Below are 19058 nucleotides of genomic sequence, written 5' to 3'. Positions count from 1 at the left end.
GTATCTGTGCTATTAATTGGGCTGTGGATCTCTGTTGATATTGGGAAAATAGCATACAGTATGTTGTTCCCACAACTTGCCTGATTTAGTCATTCTTTCCTGTAGCCATCTGTTCAGCCGGCACCAATGAGTCCCTGCTCTATGCCAGGAACTGGGCATCCAGTGGTGTGTAACACAGATGTGACTCCTGCTGCAACTGGTTTTCTTGGGGAAAGCATTGCCAAAATCCTACTCCTTTATAATAAGGGTTTTAAAAGGAATTTACGTTTTCTGTCTCTTTCTTGACAGGTCTACATCCGGATAAAAGACGATGAATGGAACATCTATCGCCGGTATACAGAGTTCAGGAGTTTGCACCACAAGTTACAAAACAAGTACCCTCAAGTGAGGGCCTACAACTTCCCACCCAAAAAGGCCATCGGAAACAAGGTACCGTCCCACGCCGGGAAGCTCACTTGTCACTGCCTGCGTTAAAATGGATTATTTATTCTTCTTCTTTAGTCCGTTACTTAAAAACACATGCTCCTTAAAGAAAAGTTGGCGGATATAAGAAAAAAATAGAGAAAAGAAATAGCCACTCATAATTCCACCACCTAAAGACGGTCACCATTACGTCGTGTGTGTGTGTGTGTATGTCCTCTCATTTCTCTAGGGCAAGAAGTTGGAAAACATTTTCTTTAAAGGGCCAGAAAGTAAACATGTTTGGCTTTGGGGACTATACTATTTCAGAGGCAAATACTCACCTCTGCAGAGGTCCTGTGTAAGCCCCCATAGACAGTGCAGACACAAATGAGCATGGCTGAGTGCCAATAGCATTTTATTTTTAAGAATAGATAGCAGCTGGATTTGGCCTGTAGGTTAGTTTGCCAGCCCCTGTTCTGGACCGAAAAATGCTTTTCTAGTTTTCATCCATCGTGGTCATGATGTTCACTTCAACTTGTGACTGTGGAGTCGAACTTTCTCGGAGGAGTTTGTTGTTGTTGTTGTTGTTGTTGTTGTTATATGTTTATTTGCGTTGTGAAGGCTAATGATTTAAGATGACCCAGTTTGCCTCTGTGTATTCATCCCGGTACTCTTGAGGAAGGAGGTGCTAGCCCTCTGCAGTCTCGTTGGTTGATTAGTATTATTTACTCAGCAGTCATTAATTGGGCACCAATTGTGTGTCATTGTGCAAAGGGCTGGGTCCAGCCCTGGAGAAGACAGACCCGTGTCTAGACCTGGCTTGGAGCCCTGTCAAATGGTCAGCTTCAGCCAGGAGGCATCATGATGTCACTCCTCATGTTTGCTTAGGGAAGCGGTTCTCTGTCATGGCTGCACTTTGGATCCCCTGGGGAGCTTTGAAAACCACTGAGGACTGCCTGTGGCCCACTTCCATCCCCATTCTGATTTATCTGAAGTGAGGCCTGGGCGTAGAGGGGTTGAATAGTTGTCTACTGAATAGTTGTCTAATAGATTGCACTCTGCGGCCAAACTGGAGAACCTTTGGCTTAGAGTCAAGAAGGAGACAGAGGCACATCATCAATTTCGGTATGTGTTCAACAGTTTGGCAGGGACCGTCCGGTTGGGAGGTAGAGCGATGACCTTTCTCAGGACGTGTAAGACATCGGGCGTTGTATTGAGCATGATCTATCTCTCTGCCATGGTCGTTCTCAAAGTGTGGCCCCAGCCAGCAGCAGCAGCAGCAGCAGCCCCTGGGAGCTGGTTAGAAATGCACGTTCTTGGGCTCACCCTAGACTTGCTGATTCACAAGCTCTGGGGCTGAGAGCCTGCAGTCTGGGTTGAACAAGCCCTCTAGGTGATGCTGTTCATGAGGAAGTAGGAGGACTGCCCTTCTATCTTTTGACAAAGCCATGTGGCAGATGCCATATGGGGCGAATCCCTAGTTTCTGTCTTCAGGAGGTACCGTGCTAGGATTTCCTTGACCTTTATCCCAGAAACACAGAGCAAGAGTTTCCATAACCCACTCCTGGCGCTTGGGAATTTCATAGGGAAATCTGTTCCCGACCCTTACGTTTACATGTGTGTAGATTTCTACGTATAAAACAGATTGAAACCTGATCACGCCAAGGTCTGCTCGATTTGAACGTAAACAATTACAAAGCAAGTTTATCCCAGGCCCAGAATATATTTGTCCTTCATTTTTCTGTTGAGGAAAAGTAGAGCTGAACCGCTACACATGGCAGACAGAAACTCTATACTTGTTCGTAGCAAGGAGTTTAAGAATTCTTTTGAAAAGAGGAGAAAATTATATATTGATTTAATCTAATGACCCGTAGGCTCATACAAACCTTGGGACTCATTCGGAATGTCCTAAAATGTCATAAAACAACATGCCGCTAACCAGCGTATTATCAAATTATAAGACATTCTTATGTGCAAGAAACACGAACCTGGAGTGGCCGTTCCGTGACAGCTTCTTCGCAGAACCTGCCTGCGTCTTGTGCTAAGGGAACGCCGTTGTAGCACAAGGTGGAAATGAGGGGATTTGGATGAGGAAAAGTCTTAGGTTGTGGTTTTACACTGTCCTGACTTAACATTGTCCAGGGGTAAATCCTGACTTAACATTATCCAGGGGTGCATGGGAACTGCAGCTTTAAGCAATATGACGTATTGTGTTATGAAATGAACTTTAGCATGGACAAATTGATACAAACAAGACTTCGGTTCCTAGGGCATAAAGTACTGTATTTAGCTTAAAGTCTTAGTTTCCAAGAACCTATCACCAATGTTGAGTCAACACTTGCTATGTTAGTTTCCTCTTGCTGCTGTCACAAATCACCACAAATGTAGGGACCTAGAACAAATTTATTGTCTTACAATTCCAGAGGTCAGATGTCCAAAATGAGCATCACTGAGCTAAAATCACGGCGTCAACCAGGCCTCTTCCTTCCGGAGCCCCAGGAGAGAGTTCACTCCTTGCTTTTTCAGCTTCTCAAGGCCACCCTCATTTTTGCCTTGTGGCCTTCTGTTTTCAAAGACATCACTCAGCCCTCTGCTTCCGTCATCACAGTCACATTTTTCTCTGGTTCTGACCCTCTTCCTCTTAGAATTCCCCTTTGATCACATTGGGCTCACCCAGATCATCCAAAATAATCCCCCTTTATCTCAAGATCCTTTACTTAATCACATCTGCTGAGTCCCTTTGGTCATGACAGGTTCTGGGGATTTGAGTGTGGACGTCTGTGGGAGCCATTATTGCACCCACCACATGTTAGACATTGCTCCATGCTTTCCCTGCAGCCTTGACTCCTTTCCCACCTCCTCCCTTCTCAAGCCCCCCCAGTTACACAAAACTTAAGACAAAGCAAATCTCACCAGTCCTGAAAACACTGGATTCGAGTTTAGCGAGATGAGGCTGAGCCCTGAGGAGTGGGAGGGTTTTTCTGGAGTTGGGTCGTGTAGAAAGAGAGCATGAAGATGTCGTGGGTCTCTCCTGTGCAGGAGCTGGGAACTGTGTTGTTGTTGTTTGGTTGGTTTTTTGGAGGCAAGGTCTCACTCTGTTCCCAGGCTGGAGTGCAGTGATGCGATCTCGACTCACCGCAACCTCCGCTTCTGGAGCAGGGAACTGGGTCTGCTTCATGCTGTCCACCCTCATCCCCAGGCTGGAGAGACGATCTGCCCCTGCTAATCCCAGGGCTGACTCCTTACAGCGGTGGACCTTTCCCCTGTGAAGCCTCTGTCCACTGAGCAATGTGCTTTTCTCCCCTCAACATAACCCTGTTTGCACATAAACAAGCTTGGGAATAAAAGACACCATCTTAGTGGGCCTGGCCCAATAATGACCAGCGGGTACGAGTGCACCAGCTGGCTCTTAACCAGATTTATGGTCCTGCTCCTCGTGGTGGGGGTGGATCTGACTGCTCAGGTCATGAGCAGTCTTGGGGCCACAGCTCCATTTCTAGCCTGTGCTGCTTTTAACTTTTAATTAGTTTTTAATAAGCTGGTTGAACTATGATTGTCTTTTATACATACATATGTATATACCGAATCTTGCTCTGTTGCCCAGGCTGGAGTGCAGTGGTACAATTTCAGTTCACAGCAACCTCTGTCTCCTGGGTTCAAGTGATTCTCCTGCCTCAGCCTCCTGAGTAGCTGGGACTACAGGTGCCCACCACCACACTTGGCTAATTTTTGTATTTTTAGTAAAGACAGGGTTTTGCCATGTTGGCCAGGCTGGTCTCAAACTCCTGATCTCAAGTGATCCACCTGCCTTGGCCTCCCAAAGTGCTGGGATTACAGGTGTGAGTAACAGGAGGGGCCATACCTGGCCCTGTGATTGTCCTTTGATTCCTTTTTTCTTTTTCTCTGCATTTGGCTAAGACATACACACTTCCCTTAAATCCACCTTAGCTGCTGCTCAGGACAGATCTGAGTGATTCTTCCCATTTCCAAAGGAGGATTGAGTCAAGATGCAGAACCTTCGACACCCAACAGAGGCCATTGGTGAATTTATTTCAAGGCCCAGCTTATGCTAGTCCCACTGGGCCTAATAACTCAGGACACCTGCTTTAATATCCCAAGGGCAAAATCTCTGGAGTGTGTTGATTCTAAATTGGCCCAGAAAAACTCGCCATGTCAGAATCTTTTCTTTGATTGGGTTACTTCAGGGATAACTCACTTGTCCACTTGGAATTATGGCACACCTCTAGACAAGACGTCTTCGGGTTGATAGAATTTCATTTCCTTCCTTCCTTCCTTCCTTCCTTCCTTCCTTCCTTCCTTCCTCCCTCCCTCCCTCCCTCCCTCCCTCCCTTTTCTTTCTTTCTTTCTTTCCTTCTTTCCTTCTTTCCTTCCTTCCTTCCTTCCTTCCTTCTTCCTTCCTTCCTTCCTTCCTTCCTTCCTTCCTTCCTTCCTTCTTTCTTTCTTTCTTTCTTTCTTCCTTTCTTCCTTTCTTCCTTTCTTCCTTTCTTCCTTTCTTCCTTTCTTCCTTTCTTCTTCCTTTCTTCCTTCTTTTCTTTCTTCCTTTCTTCCTTCCTTTCTTCCTTCCTTCCTTTCTTTCTCTTCTCTTCTCTTCTCTTCTCTTTTCTTTTCTTTCGCAGGGTCTTGCTCTGTCACCCAGGCTAGAGTTCTGTGATGCAATTGTAGCTCACTGCAGCCTCAAACTCCTGGGTTCCAGTGACCCTCCTTGCTTCAGCCTCCCAAGTAGCTGGGACCACAGGCACGTACCACCACGCCTGCCTAATATTTCAATTTTTTGCAGAGACAGGGTTTCACCATGTTGGCCAGGCTGGTCTAAAATTCCTGGGCTCAAGAGATCCTCCCACCTCAGCCACCCAAAGTGCTGGCATTGCAGGCATGAGCCATCGCACCCGACCAGGGTTGGTTGAATTTTGCATGCCTTGTTACTCTTAAGCCTTAAACTCATTAAATGACTCACTGCAGAATCCACAGACCTAGACATTTTTTTTTTTTAATTACTAGTTTTTTTTGTTTTTGTTTTTGTTTTTGTTTTTGTTTTGACGGAGTCTCATTCTGTCGCCCAGGTTGGAGTGCAGTGGCACGATCTCGGCTCACTGCAAGCTCCACCTCCCGGATTTACGCCATTCTCCTGCATCAGCCTCCCGAGTAGCTGGGACCACAGGCGCCTGCCACTATGCCCAGCTACTTTTTTGTTTTTTTTTTAGTAGAGACAGGGTTTCACCATGTTAGCCAGGATGGTCTCGATCTCCTGACCTCATGATCTGCCCTCTTCGGCCTCCCAAAGTGCTAGGATTACAGGCGTGAGCCACCACATCCAGCCATAGACCTAGACGTTATTCAAAGAAATAGCAAACATAGTTTAGCCTTTCTCATTTGTCAGATGAGTATCCTTGTAGCCTGAATTTCTGTATATTTCCCATACAATGCCATCATTGGTGATTGTCTGACAGTTTTATAATTGAAAGTGATCTTAATCCCAATTTGAATCTTTTTTAATTGACAAGATTAGCATGTTGTATAGTATGTGGACCCAGCATTTTTCTTTACCAAAGAATCTGTTGCCTTAATATGCCATGCATGTGTGTAATTGTATATTCACAGGATACCCAGAGCTCTCCCTGGAGGTATCCATGCCTTCACGTACCATATCAAGTTCAAATCATGTTGAAATAGTTGGTCTGAATATCATTTCACCATTCGATGAAGTTTATTCTTTCATAGCTGAGTCAAGCCACAATAGACATATATTGAAGTTATTCATTAACTTTTTTTTTTTTTTGGAGATGGAGTCTTGCTCTGTCACCCAGGCTAGAGTGCAGTTGCATGATCTTAACTCACTTCAACCTCCGCTTCCCGGGTTCAGCTTCCTGAGTAGCTGGGATTACAGGCACCTGCCATCATGCCTGGCTAATTTTTAGTGTTTTTGTGAAGACGGCATTTCACCATGTTGGCCAGGCTGGTCTTGGACTCATGACCTCAGGTGATCCGCCCACCTTGACCTCCCAAAATGCTGAGATTACCATGCCTGGCCATTAACTTTTTTTTTTTTTTTTTTTGTGATGGAGTGTTGCTCTGTCACCCAGGCTGGAGTGCAGTGGTGTGATCTCAGCTCACTGCAACCTCCACCTCCTGGGTCCATGCGATTCTCCTGCCTCAGCCTCCTGAGTAGCTGGGATTACAGGTGTGCACCACCACACCTGACTAATTTTTGTATTTTAGGTAGAGACAGGGTTTCACCATGTTGGTCAGGCTGGTCTTGGACTCATGACCTCAGGTGATCCACCCGCCTTGGCCTCCCAAAGTGTTGGATTACAGGTGTGAGCCACTGCACCTGGCCCATTAAGTTTAATGTATCACTGGGGTGGGGCTTGGTTAGGCCAAGGTAACAATTCCAAGATCTTGGTGACTTAAGCCAACAAGGGTGTATCTTTGGCTCATGTTCTCTGCCATCACGGGTTGGCCCAGGGCTCTGCTCTTCACAGTGCTGGGTTCCAGGCTGCTGGAGGCTCCAGCTGCATGCATGTGGCAACAGGAACAAGGAGTAGGGGCAAGTCAGGCGGTGGCTTCTAAAGTTGCTGCCCAGAAGTGATACATGGCAATTCTACTTGTATTTCATTGGCCAGAGCAAGTTCCTTGGCTGTGCCTGATGCCAGGGAGCAAAGGAGTCCACTCCAGATGTTAATGACCAGCTCTAATGACGCGAGCTGGAGTGACATTTCTGCTGAATGACATTATTCAGCGGGACTGAGAGAGCAAGAGCACAACTTCACCCATCCAAAACTAACATGCCCGTCCCATGGGCTCCACTTTCAAAAGAGTCACAGTTCACCTGCTTCCTGCATCCCTGCTTAAGTCATTCTCTCTTTCTCTCTCTCTCTTTTTTCCTTGAGAGAGGGTCTGTCTCTGTCACCCAGGCTGGAATGTAGTGGTGCGATCATGGCTTACTGCAGCCTCAAACTCCCTGGCTCCAGCCATGCTTCCATCTCAGCCTCTCAAAGTGCTGGCATTACAGACATGAACCACTGCCCCTGGCTCCTGTTAAGATTATTCTAACTCCAAGCCACTGTCACCGCACTGTGGACACCTGCAGTGGCTGTGTCTTTTTCTCTTTTGCCTCCCTGTAGCCTATTTTCCACACTGCAGCCAGAGTTAGATTTGTACAACATAAATCGGATTGTGTCAACTGTAGATTAAGACCCTCCAGTGACACCCCTGGTACTTATAATGGGGACTCGTTATTGTGGTCTCAGGTGTCCCCTGCTAGCTCCCTCACCTCCCTCTCCTACCTCATCTCATGCCCTGCCCCCGCCCTCTCCACTCAGCCACAATGGTGTCCTAAGACATCTACACTGTTCTCACCTCAGGGCCTTTGCACCTTTCACACCCTGTACCTGGAATGGCCGTTCCCAGATTTCTGCATGGACGCCTCCTCCCATTCAGCAGATCTCAGTTCAGATTTGCCCTCCTTGGACACAGGCCTTTCCTGACACTCCTCCCTCTGCCGCCCTTAGTCACTCTGTGGCCCTTTCCTCTGCTTTAATTTTCTTCGCAGTGTGTATCATTAATGGAAATGACTTCTTTGTGCACTTCAGCATTATCTGTCTCTCTGCACCAGCATGGAAGCTCATGAACCAGGGCTGGAATCTGTTTATGTTCACTGCTCTGTCCCCAGCTCCTGGAATAGCACCTGACATACCAAGATACTCGCGGTCTAAATTAATGAACAAACAAACAGAAATTCATTGGAAGAGTTTCCCTTTTATTTTCTTCTTTGCTTTGCTGGGTGTTGGCACACATTCAAAAAATCTCAATTCCAAAAGCGAGTACATAAAGTTTCAAGGTGACTCGGGAGGTTGTTCTCACCCTGCTTTCGGCTGAATATTTTTTGCAGAGTGGGCGTGAGGCCAAGCAGGCTTTTGGAGACAGGAAAGGTGGCTTTCTAATGGTCCAAGGAAGTTGACCGGCGAGCTCCCTGTCCAAATGGGCTTTAGCAGCATGAGGCTTAGGTAACGGACTCGTTCTTGATGATGTTACTAAAGTCTGCATTATGGCTCAGGGAGCAAATGAGAATGGAGAGACTGTCATTCCTTCTTAGGCTAATAGATTCCGTCTCTGAAAGTTCATTTGGCATTAAGGCAAGGCAAATCACTTTCCCTGGAGCCACAGATAATTCAACTTGTTGGAGAAATTATGCATTAAAATCCTCATTAAAAACACATACACCGTGTGTGGTAGAGGAACCAACTAGTATTCGCTGAGCCACGGGAAGCCCCTTTGCAGCTTCTTGGGAGGTGCCATTGGAAACGCAGCCCTGGAGACGGCAGGGTGGGCGCAGAGATGGGAGCTAGTGGAACTCATACAGGAACCAGAGGCAAATGTGTACCGAGTGCAGGGCTGTTGTGCTGGGTGTAGGGACAGGCGGATTAAGGTTTGGTCTCTGTCTTTAAGAAGCTGCCCGTCTTGTAGGGAGGATGACAAGTAAATGAGTCGTCAGAGAGGAGCTATGTGAGCTGCAGGGAACCTGGTGCAATTTTCAGACAGAGGAGAGAGAAGCAGAGAAGTCTTCCTGCGGGAGGTGAAATGCTTGAGGGGCCACAGGGCTCCCAGCCAGAAATCTAGGAGAAGGAACAGGTGGGCCAGCAGAATCAATGCCAGGTGTCCTTTCTGTACGTCCCGGATCAGTTTCCTGTAGCTTACAACAGCACACATTTATTCTCGTACAGTTCAGGAGGCCAGATGTTCCAAACGAGCCTCACCAGGTTAAAATCAAGGTGTCAGTGAGGCTGCATTTCTTTCTAGAGACTCCAGAGGAGAATATTATCCTGGCCTTTTCCAGCTTAGAAGCTGCCTGCATTTCTTGGCTCGTGGCCCCTTCCCCTGTCTTCTATGTTGCCTCTCTCCCACCATTCTTCTGTTGTCAGATCTTCCCCTGACCACAGCAGGGAAAGGTTCTACACTTTTCAGTAATGTGATTAGACTGGGTCCACCTAGCTTATCCAGGGTAATCTCCCTGTCTCAGAGCCCTTAATTTCACCTCCTCTGCAATGGCCCCTGTACAGTGGCATATTCACAGGTTCTGGGGATTGAGGCATAGACACTTTGGGAGAGGATGGCCCTCATCCTGCCTCCTGTAAACCTCTCCTTCCTGCTTCCTTGCCCTGGGTAGAGAACTCTTACTGTCAGCCCACTTGACAAATGGGGCAGCAGAGGCACAGGGATGTGAAGTGACCTGCCTGGACCATCTTGCTTGGCAGCGTCAAGGCTGATATCTGGGCCCAGGCAGGTCATCTGCCTTCAGCCTCTGTGAGCACAGCCTATCCCACAGGAAGGTCGGCTGCAGAGGATCCTGGAGGCGGGACAGGCAGAATCAGTCAGCCGTTGCCTATTTGATGGACATTCACATTAAGTCCCTAAGTCAACTCGTCAACCTCAGTGCTGTGGAGAGCAGGGGGCAGGTGAGGAGGGGCTCTGATGGCCTCTCTCTCCACCCACATCCACTGCTCCACCCTTGCTTAGGGGCCATTGGGAGTGCTGCCCTCATAGTTCATCCACAGGCTTGGAAGAACTTCCCTGTTAATCCTAAACTTGTGGGGAGACAGTTACTCGTTCATGCATTTATGCATTTATTCTTTCAGTGGGACTTTACCAACTCTATAAGTAAGAGGCTATAATAAGCACTGAGAGTCAAACAAACAAAGAAAAGGATCCTTAAGACTGTGCTCCATGTATACTGATGTGCCTCGGGCACGTTATTTGCCCTCTCTGTGCCTGTTTCCCCTTTCATATACCAGGAATACTCATGCCACTTCTAGCATTGTTTTTATGAGGATTGAAAACAGTTACATCTGTAAAGTGCTCAGAACAGTGTCTGGCCCAGGGTAAGATCTGTTTTCAGGTTTGTTAGGTCAGGGTCGTTGGGCTGGTAGCAAAGTGGAGCGAGCAGACACACAAGTGCGTTCTTATCCCCGGCAATGCCAGGACACCGAACCTGTGCAGTGGGTGAGCCTGACATGGACGGTCCCGCCAGAAACCTCAAACCCGGCGTCTCCATGTAAACTAACACCAGCCACCATAGGCTGGCTTGCCAGGCACACTGGGAGCTTTGTATTCATTTTCTCATCATGCAGTTCTTATCGGGCTCCATATAAAGTGTTTTGTAGATGAGGAAACTGGGGATTAGGGGCAATAAGCATCCTGCCCGAACTCCCATAGCCAGTAAGTGCCAGAGCCAGGAATTGAGCTGAACTCTTCAAATGCAGAGGGCCGCACCACCGGGGCCTCCGTGGAGAAGTAAGTCCCACGTGTCTGTACTCAAATCTAGGAGCTGGTGATACAGAGAGTCACCTACTACAGGTTTCGGCGAGAAAGTTCATCACGTGAAGACAATTCAGAAGACGATGTGACTCCCCCACCTGCTAGCAGCAGAGATGCAGGGAGCTCACACACCATCCCCTGCAACTGCTAGGGCCCCACAGAGAAATTTGGGAGCAAAAAGCAGCTCCGAGTGAATGAAGCCATCAACTCAAGCCTGTGTCTCATTTGACACTCTGCCAACCACCATGTAAATATTCCTAGTACTTAGTGTATTAATCGAGAAGAAGAGAGAAATTGGGCTCATTATACATCACACATTTGTGTTTCTCTTTAATACAGTAAAAGCCTCTTAAGATATTTTCCAGGAGAGCAACCACTAACGTCATCTTGCCAGAAAAAGCATCTCAGGGGAGAGACCTTGGTGAGCTTCAGACTCGGAATGTGTCTGTGGAGGCCTTTGCATAGGTATATATATGTTTAATTAGTGGGGTTTCTTGGGAGGACTTTTCTATAATATCAAATTAAAATCCAGTTAAAAAAAAATCAAGGTCATTTATAAACAAAAAATCCAGAACCAGCCACTGAAAGCATATTTGCTGTTCTGTTCCCATCCTGCATATTTTCTAGGTATAACACATGAAGAAGCAGAATTCAAGAGACTCCTCTTGGTGGACTCAAGTCGTAGAACTTGCTGGTCCCACCCTCCACTGTGGCCTTCATACCTCCACCAGGAAGTCTTCTCTGACTTCAAAGACATGAGCTGCCCCTCCCCTGGGTTCATTTCTCATATTCTATCTTATCATGGTTGCCTGATTTACAGTTCTTCCTTCCTGTAGTCCCCCCCGCCCCCCCGTCCCCGCACCCATTACATCATAGAATTAGAGGGCAGAGCCTGGTCTTACTTGAGTCTTCATCTTGTTAGGATCTGTCACAGCACCGAGTACTGAGTTGAACCTGTTTGTTGAATAATGAACTGAAGCTGTGTGGAAGTCATTGTGTAGCACCGGCTTTGTCGGGTCATTAATTTCCTTTCTCCCTCGTCCTGTGTCCCTTCACTTCCAGGACACTGTCATTCATGGTGGTTCACAGATGCTCAGTTCCCATATGGCGCCCTCTCACCTGCCCGCTGGACATTGACCAGCTGATATTTGCAGGAGTTTCCATGAAGACTCTGCATTAGTTGTTCCTGGTGTCACAGAAGATTTGTTTGACACTTCTGGGGTCTGGTCTTCCCAGTGAACCCACTAGAATTGGCCAGCTTGCCCCACTTCATTCATTTCAGGCTGAGTTCGAGGACCCTATTTCTAGGTAGAACCGATTGGCTTTGTGATTGAGTGAATTATAAGACAACTTGACTCTTTTGGGCATTAAACGTTGGCCAAAATATTTCTGGGGCTGTATATCATTATTGAATCTCTCCTTCCAGCTCTAAAAGCCTTCTGAAAAGACTTAACCCGTATTCTATCTGCTTTTGTTCCTCACATTTTCAGACAACTGATTAAAATCACAACTTAGAAGTATTTCTTGGCTCTTACCCTTTTGAATAGTTGGAGAATAATTGCTACCTTTCCCTTCAGTATTCTCATTAATATCTGAGAACTTCAAACAGCAGCAAAACACAAAGGAGAAAACAAATTGAGAACTGTGTATTGCAATCTTGGTTCATCTCTAGCACGCTGGGGAAAAAAAAAAATTTCAGCCTCTCAAGTTGCCACCAATTGGTTATTTCCTGAAGCCACCTTTTTGGAATTCACAACCCCAGGCTGGAGGAAGCCTCTCCCTTTCTCTCATCCTTCTCCACAGTGTCAGGGGCCACTTGCATCTTCAGAAACCAGGCCATACAGAGGGAAAGAGTTTGGACTGTGGATCTAGATCCTGCCCCCGCCCACACTGGCTGTGTGACCCTGGGCAAGTCCTCAGCCTCTGTGACACTCAGCTGTCACATGGTGGTGAGCACTCTGACAGCATGGGCTCTGGTGGAGAGTGAACAAGCTCATGCCAGTCAGCTGTTACCCATGGTGTAGTGTGTCCTTAGCCCTCAAATGTCAGCGTAAAAACCAGGTCTACAGGGAGGACGCACTCGTTTGATTTCCTTTCCTTTGTGATTGGTGACAACTCACACATAGGCATGCTTGCTTTTTCTTTCTTTCATTCTCTCTTCCTCCTCCCCTCTTCACTTCTCTGCTTCTTCTTGTGGTGTGTTGTGGGTTTTGGCTTTTTTTGTTTTTTGAGATAGCATCTCACTCTGTCACCCAGGCTCGAATGCAGTGGTGCGATCTTGGCTCACCACAACCTCCACTTCCCGGGTTCAAACAATTCTTGTGCCTCAGCCTCCTGAGTAGCTGCGACTATAGGCATGCACCACCAGGCTTGGCTAATTTCTGTATTTTTAGTAGAGATGGGGTTTTGCCACGTTGGCCAGGCTGGTCTCAAACTCCTGATCTCAAGTGATCTGCCCACCTCAGCCTCCCACAGTGCTGGGATTACAGGCATGAGCCACCATGCCAGGCCTTTTTTGGCTGTTTTTTAAGTTGTGGTATAGCATACCTCCAATTTTAAGGTACAGTTTGATGGATTTTCACAAAATGAACAGACCTAGGCAAACAGCAATAGACCAAGAAATAGACCATTATGAGAGCTCCAGAGCTGCCTCTTCTTAAAGGGCCACTGTGCTGCTTTCTGATACCATAGTGTGCTTTTGCCTGTGTGTGTTCCTTTGTGTCTGGCTGCTTTCTCTCAGCGTCACACCTGTGAGCTTCATCCATGTTGTTGCAAGTAGCAGTTGTTGGTTCATTTTCATTGCTCTGTAATATTCCATTGTATGACTACACCACAATTTATTTATCTTTTACTGTCAGTGGATAGTTCAGTGGCTTCTGGTCTGGCTCAGTTAAAATAGTGCTGCGATTAGCAGTTCTTCCATATGTCTTCTGCTGGCTCGGAGTCCTGATTTCTGTGGGATAAGATCCTTAGGAATGGACTTGCTGGTCACAGGGTATGTTTATACTGCACTGTAGTGGATACTGCCAAACAGTGTCCCAAAGCGGCCGTATGGTGATGATTTTTTAAACAAAGGGAAAAATAATACAAAGGATAGGATACCAGGCACCTGTATTCCCACCACACAAACTTAACAGCTGTCCACATTTTATCATATTTGCTTCCAAGCTCCTAAAAAATTGTTATGGAATGTTTCAGATGTGTCCTGGAATACACAGGAAAATGTAATGAACACACACGTCACCATCCAGATTAATAAATGTTAACATTCAGAAATTAAACACTATAAATACAGTGAAACCCTTGTTGCACCATTTCTCCCAGAAGGGAGCCACTCTGCAGAATTGTTCTGTGTCCTTATATTGCATATGATTATGAGAGGGTTTTCTTTTTACTGCTTCACATCAATGATATTATTCTTTCTTTCTTTCTTTCTTTTTTTTTTGAACTGGAGTCTCGCTTTGTCGTCCAGGCTGGAGTGCAGTGGCACGATCTCGGCTCACTGCAACCTCCGCCTCCCGGGTTCACGGCATTCTCCTGCCTCAGTCTCCCGTGTAGCTGGGACTACAGGTGCCCGCCACTGCGACCGGCTAATTTTTTTGTATTTTTGGTAGAGATGGGGTTTCACCGTGGTCTCGATCTCCTAACCTCGTGATCCGCCTGCCTCGGCCTCCCAAAGTGCTGGGATTACAGGTGTGAGCCACTGCGCCCAGCCTGATATTATTCTTTAGGTAGCCTTTCACAACTACCGTTCTTCGCCAGTATCACATATTTTGAGATTTATTCATTTAGGCTCAGGGCATTCTAATTCGTTTACTGCTACACTTATTGATAGTCTATGGTATGACTACTCAGTGTTGCCTTTACGTACTCTGTCTTTGATGGACATTTAGGTTGTTTGCAATTTTTCCCTATTCAGGCATTGTTGCATTAGCATCCTTGTACACATGTCTTGGTACACAGGTTTGAGACTCGGTTTCTCTAGGTTGTCTGCCCATGAATGGGGTTGCTGGCTTGTAAGGTATGCTTGTCATCAGCTTGCCTAGCTCTTGCCACATTGTTCTCCAAGATGGCAGCACCAGTGGTTCACTTTCAATCATGGATGAGAATTCCCGTTGTCTCACATTCGCAACAACACTTGGCTTTGTTCAACTTAAAATTTGTTTATATTTCGCCAACACAATGGGTACAAAATGGTATCTCATTTTGTTGTTGTTGTTGTTTTGAGACAGGGTCTCACTCTTGCCCAGGCTGGAGTGTAGTGGCACCACCTCGGCTCACTGCAACCTCCACTTCCTGGGTTCAAGCGATTCTTCCGCCTCAGCCTCCCAAGTAGCTGGGACTATAGGCGCGTGCTACCATGCCTAACTAATTTTTGTATTTTTAATAGAGATGGGGTTTTACCATGTTGGCCAGGCTGGTTACAAACTCCTGACCTCAGATGATCCACCTGCCTTGGCCTCCAAAAGTGCTGGGGTTACAGGCGTGAGCCACCGCACCCAGCCCTCGTTTTGTTTTTGATTCACATTTTCCCAGTTACCGATAAGGCTGATGAACTGCTTGTGATTTTCAGTCATTTGGATTTCCTCTTCCCTTTCTTGCCTTTGTGTGTCCTTTGGCTATTTTTCTTCTGGGGTATTTTGTTGGTTTCTAGGATCCCTTTATGTTTTCTGGATGCCATCCTTTGTCTTTACAAAGATAGAGCCCCCAGTGCTATGCGAGGCTGAAGTGGGAAGATCCCTTGATTCCCGGAGTTCCAGACCAGCCTGGGCAAGATAGTGAGTTCCTGTCTCAACAACAACGAACTCTTGGTGTCACCTCATTGGAGTAGCAACTCTGGCTCCATTCGCCCTAGAACCCACGATCTCTCCATCCTCCCTGTGCCTCCTGCGTGCCTGGCCCCTATTCCCTTTGCAGCCCCCAGAGCTTTGGTGCACACACTCGTTTAAGTGTCTCCTTCCTCACTGGACTTGTTTTCTGGGGGAGCAGTTCCCCATTAGGCTCTGCTCACTGAGAGACAGGCATGGCTGCTTGCATCAGTGGAGGCTGGATTTGTGGGTATTGGCATGAAGGAACATTGGGCCGCAGATTACACTCTTTCACGTGGATCCAGAGTAAACCCGCCCCAAAGCTCCTCTCTCCAAATCGGGGCCCAGCAAGCTTTGAGTGTCCTGGCAGTACAGGGCCCAGTCTCACTTGCCGAAGAGCCCATCTTCTCTACCGGCTCACAACCACATTCAGCTTAACCACCCCCTTGGAACTTTCTCATCATTTAATTTTTCAGCTCTTTTGCCTTCTAAGGGAAAAGTGAAGTTCCTTTTGGTAATGAGTTTTGAAGCTTTTTTGAGTTAAGTGCCTGATCCTCATAAGCCGGTGAAAATGGGAACTGTTTTGTGTCACAAAGGAGCCTTTGATGCTGGCTCTTAGCTCTCCCTGGTGAACTGGGCCGCCTTTTTCCTATCAGCAGGAAATAAACAAGCCCTGCTTCACATCAGTGGCACCATCTTAATAAGAATAGTGGCTATTCATTGAGTGCTAACTGCATGCCAGGCAGGGTGCCAAGGACTGCCTGCACATTCTCATTTAATCCCCTCAGCATCCCTGGGGCCAAGGAGTTAGCATCCCTGCCTCACCTCATGTGACCCCTCAAACCTTCAAGCTCTTTCTTGCCTCAGGACCTTTGCACATACAGTTCCTTTAGGATACTCCATCCCTCAACCCTTCCTGTGGCCACATTCCTCTGGCAGGTCTCAACTGGAATTCTTTTTTTTTTTTTTTTTTTTTTTTTTTTTTTGGAGTCTCGCTCTATTGCCCAGGCCTGGAGTGCAGTGGCACAGTCTCAGCTCACTGCACCTTCCACCTCCCAGGTTAAAGCAATCCTCCTGCCTCAGCCTCCCAAGTAGTTGGGATTATAGACGTGCACCACCACATCCAGCTAGTTTATGTATTTTTAGTAGAGATGGGGTTTCACCGTGTTGTCCAGGTCTCAAACTCCTGACCTCAAGTGATCCGCCCACCTCGACTTCCCCAAGTGCTGGGATTACAGGTGTGAGCCACCGCACCTGGCCTCATCTGGAATTCTGTGTCCTTGAAGAACTGTTTCCCAGCTACCCAAAATAAGTTAGTTCCCTCTATTACATGCTTTCTTTTTGCTCCTTATTTTTTCCTTTTATAGTATTAGCACATTTTATGAACATAGTTATTTGCTTAAACATGTTAGATGTGTTTGTGTGCTGGCTGGGGAGCCATTGAAGGAGTTTAAGCAGGTAGTGACAAAATCCAGTTTGTATTTTTGGAGATGTCACTGACCCCTAGAGGACAGCTGGATGGGGTCAGTGTGGCTGGGAGTCTCATGAGAGGGGAATGTGAGAGGCAGGATGTCTGCAGCTGTGTTGGGCGTGGTGGCGCACGCCTGGAATCCCAGCACTTTGGGAGACCAAGGCAGGTGGATCACCTGAGGTCAGGAGTTCAAGACTGGCCTGGCCAACATGGTGAAACACCAGTCTCTACTAAAAATACAAACATTAGTCAGATGTGGTGGCAGATGCCTATAATCCCAGCTACTCGGGAGGCTGAGGCAGGAGAATCTCATGAACTCTGGAGGCGAAGGTTTTAGTGAGCCGAGATCACACCACTGCACTCCAGCCCGGGTGACAGGATGAGACTCTGTCTGAAAAAAAAAAAAAAAAGAAATGTCTGCAGGTTTCGGTGAGTGCAGAGCTATTGAGGACTGAGAGAGGAATCAGTAGACATGGAGACTTGGAGCCTGACTTGGCAGAGATGGGGACTCGCAGAAAGGTCACACGCATTTGTAGGTGACTATACTATGCAGTGAGAGGGCCCTAAAATCGTGCCTTGGACAAAGTTGAAGCACAGGGTAGTCAGCTGGCAGCCCACAGGTCACATTCCGCCCAAGTCAGGGTTTGTGTTTCACGGTGGTGGTGATGAGAAGTATGATAAACCCATGCCTGCAGCTCAGGGTACACGGCCTCCCCAGCAAGCGAGGCTGGTCTTCCTCTTTATCTCACACTTCCTCGTTGCAACCATTGTCAGGCACTGAATGGAGGCTGGGCCCTTCACTGGAGCGCATGGTCCTAGGTCACCAGCCTGCCCTGCTTCTCTCACTTCTGTGGCCCTAATGGCTTTTTTTTTTTTTTTTTTTTTGTCTAGCCTAGTCTTGCTTTGTTTCCCAGGCTAGAGTGCAGTGGTGCCATCTCAGCTCACTGCAACTCTGCCTCCCAGGTTCAAGCAATTCTCCTGCCTCAGCCTCCCAAGTAGCTGGGATTACAGGCACCTGCCACCATGCCTGGCTAATTTTTATATTTTTAGTAGAGACGGGGTTTCACCATGTTGGCCAGGCCGGTCTCGAACTCCTGACCTGAAGTGATCTGCCCGCCTTGGCCTTCTGACGGCTTTTGAATTTGGTTCCCTGCAGGGTTCGGGGAAGACTTCTTGGAGCGGGTGATTTTTTTTCCTCTGAGCTTTGAATAATTAAGTAGACAAGGGAAGAGCATTCGAGGGAGGGGACAGCATGAGCAAAGCTGCAGAAGTATGGGGAGCAGACAGGTTCAGGCATGCGCTCAATTCTTGATGTCCAGATGTTCCTGCCCCTCACCAGTGTTGGGAAGGGGTCCGGAGATGAGTGTGCCCTTGAGTGAAGCCCAGGTGAGCAGGTAGCACGCTAATGGGCGCTTTCTCAGCAGCCTGGACCTGCCCTTCCTGTTTTCTCCAGGACCGATGACTTCAGAGGACTGAACAGTAAGGGCTCTGGGGAGGACAGCCACCTGGCTGCAACCAAGATCCCGAGGCGTCTAAGAGTTCTTGGCAGAAAGGCCCTAAAGTAAAACAGTAAATGAAAAGCTCCATTAATTTCTATATAAACATTCCTTCATTTTTTATTTCACAAATCTTTATTGAATATCTATGATACACCAAGTCTTGTGACCTTGGAGACAAATAAGACACATTTCCTGCCCTCAGGGAGTTCTCATAGGGCCCCCCAAGTCAGTGCTATGGGGGAGGTTAAATTAGGATGTGGGAGCACACGGGAGAGTATATCATCGAGGATGCTTTCTACGGCAAGTGGCAATACCAAAGTCAAACTATTTTTAATCCAACAAGATCATGTATTGGCTTGTGTAACGAGAGGCTTAGGAATGCTAAGCTCCAGGAGTGGCTGGAGTCGGGAGCTCAGCCTCATCAGACATCTGTATCTTGACCAGTCTCCTTCTCGTGTATTTGCTGACACGAGAAATAAACTGAGTCTTGCCCGTTGTCTCTGTGCCTATTTTTCTCTCTGCCTGCTTTTTCTCAGTTGGCTTCCT

At 47.3% G+C, this 19058-nt stretch overlaps 1 protein-coding gene across 4 annotated transcripts in view; it reads left to right on the top strand.

The window, feature by feature from the left end:
- The window catches only part of SNX29 (sorting nexin 29), a 586208-nt gene that overhangs the window by 493097 nt on the left and 74053 nt on the right, over nucleotides 1-19058 (top strand). For all 4 annotated transcript variants that reach the window (XM_050774079.1, XM_050774080.1, XM_050774082.1 and 1 more), the window contains one exon: nucleotides 289-429. In XM_050774079.1, coding sequence (XP_050630036.1) covers nucleotides 289-429 — 141 coding nt within the window. The remainder of the gene's footprint in view (nucleotides 1-288; nucleotides 430-19058) is intronic.

The sequence above is a fragment of the Macaca thibetana genome, chromosome 20 (genome assembly GCF_024542745.1).
Source record: "Macaca thibetana thibetana isolate TM-01 chromosome 20, ASM2454274v1, whole genome shotgun sequence".
In the NCBI taxonomy this organism is placed as follows: domain Eukaryota; kingdom Metazoa; phylum Chordata; class Mammalia; order Primates; family Cercopithecidae; genus Macaca; species Macaca thibetana.
This window is presented reverse-complemented; position numbering and strand designations above follow the sequence as displayed.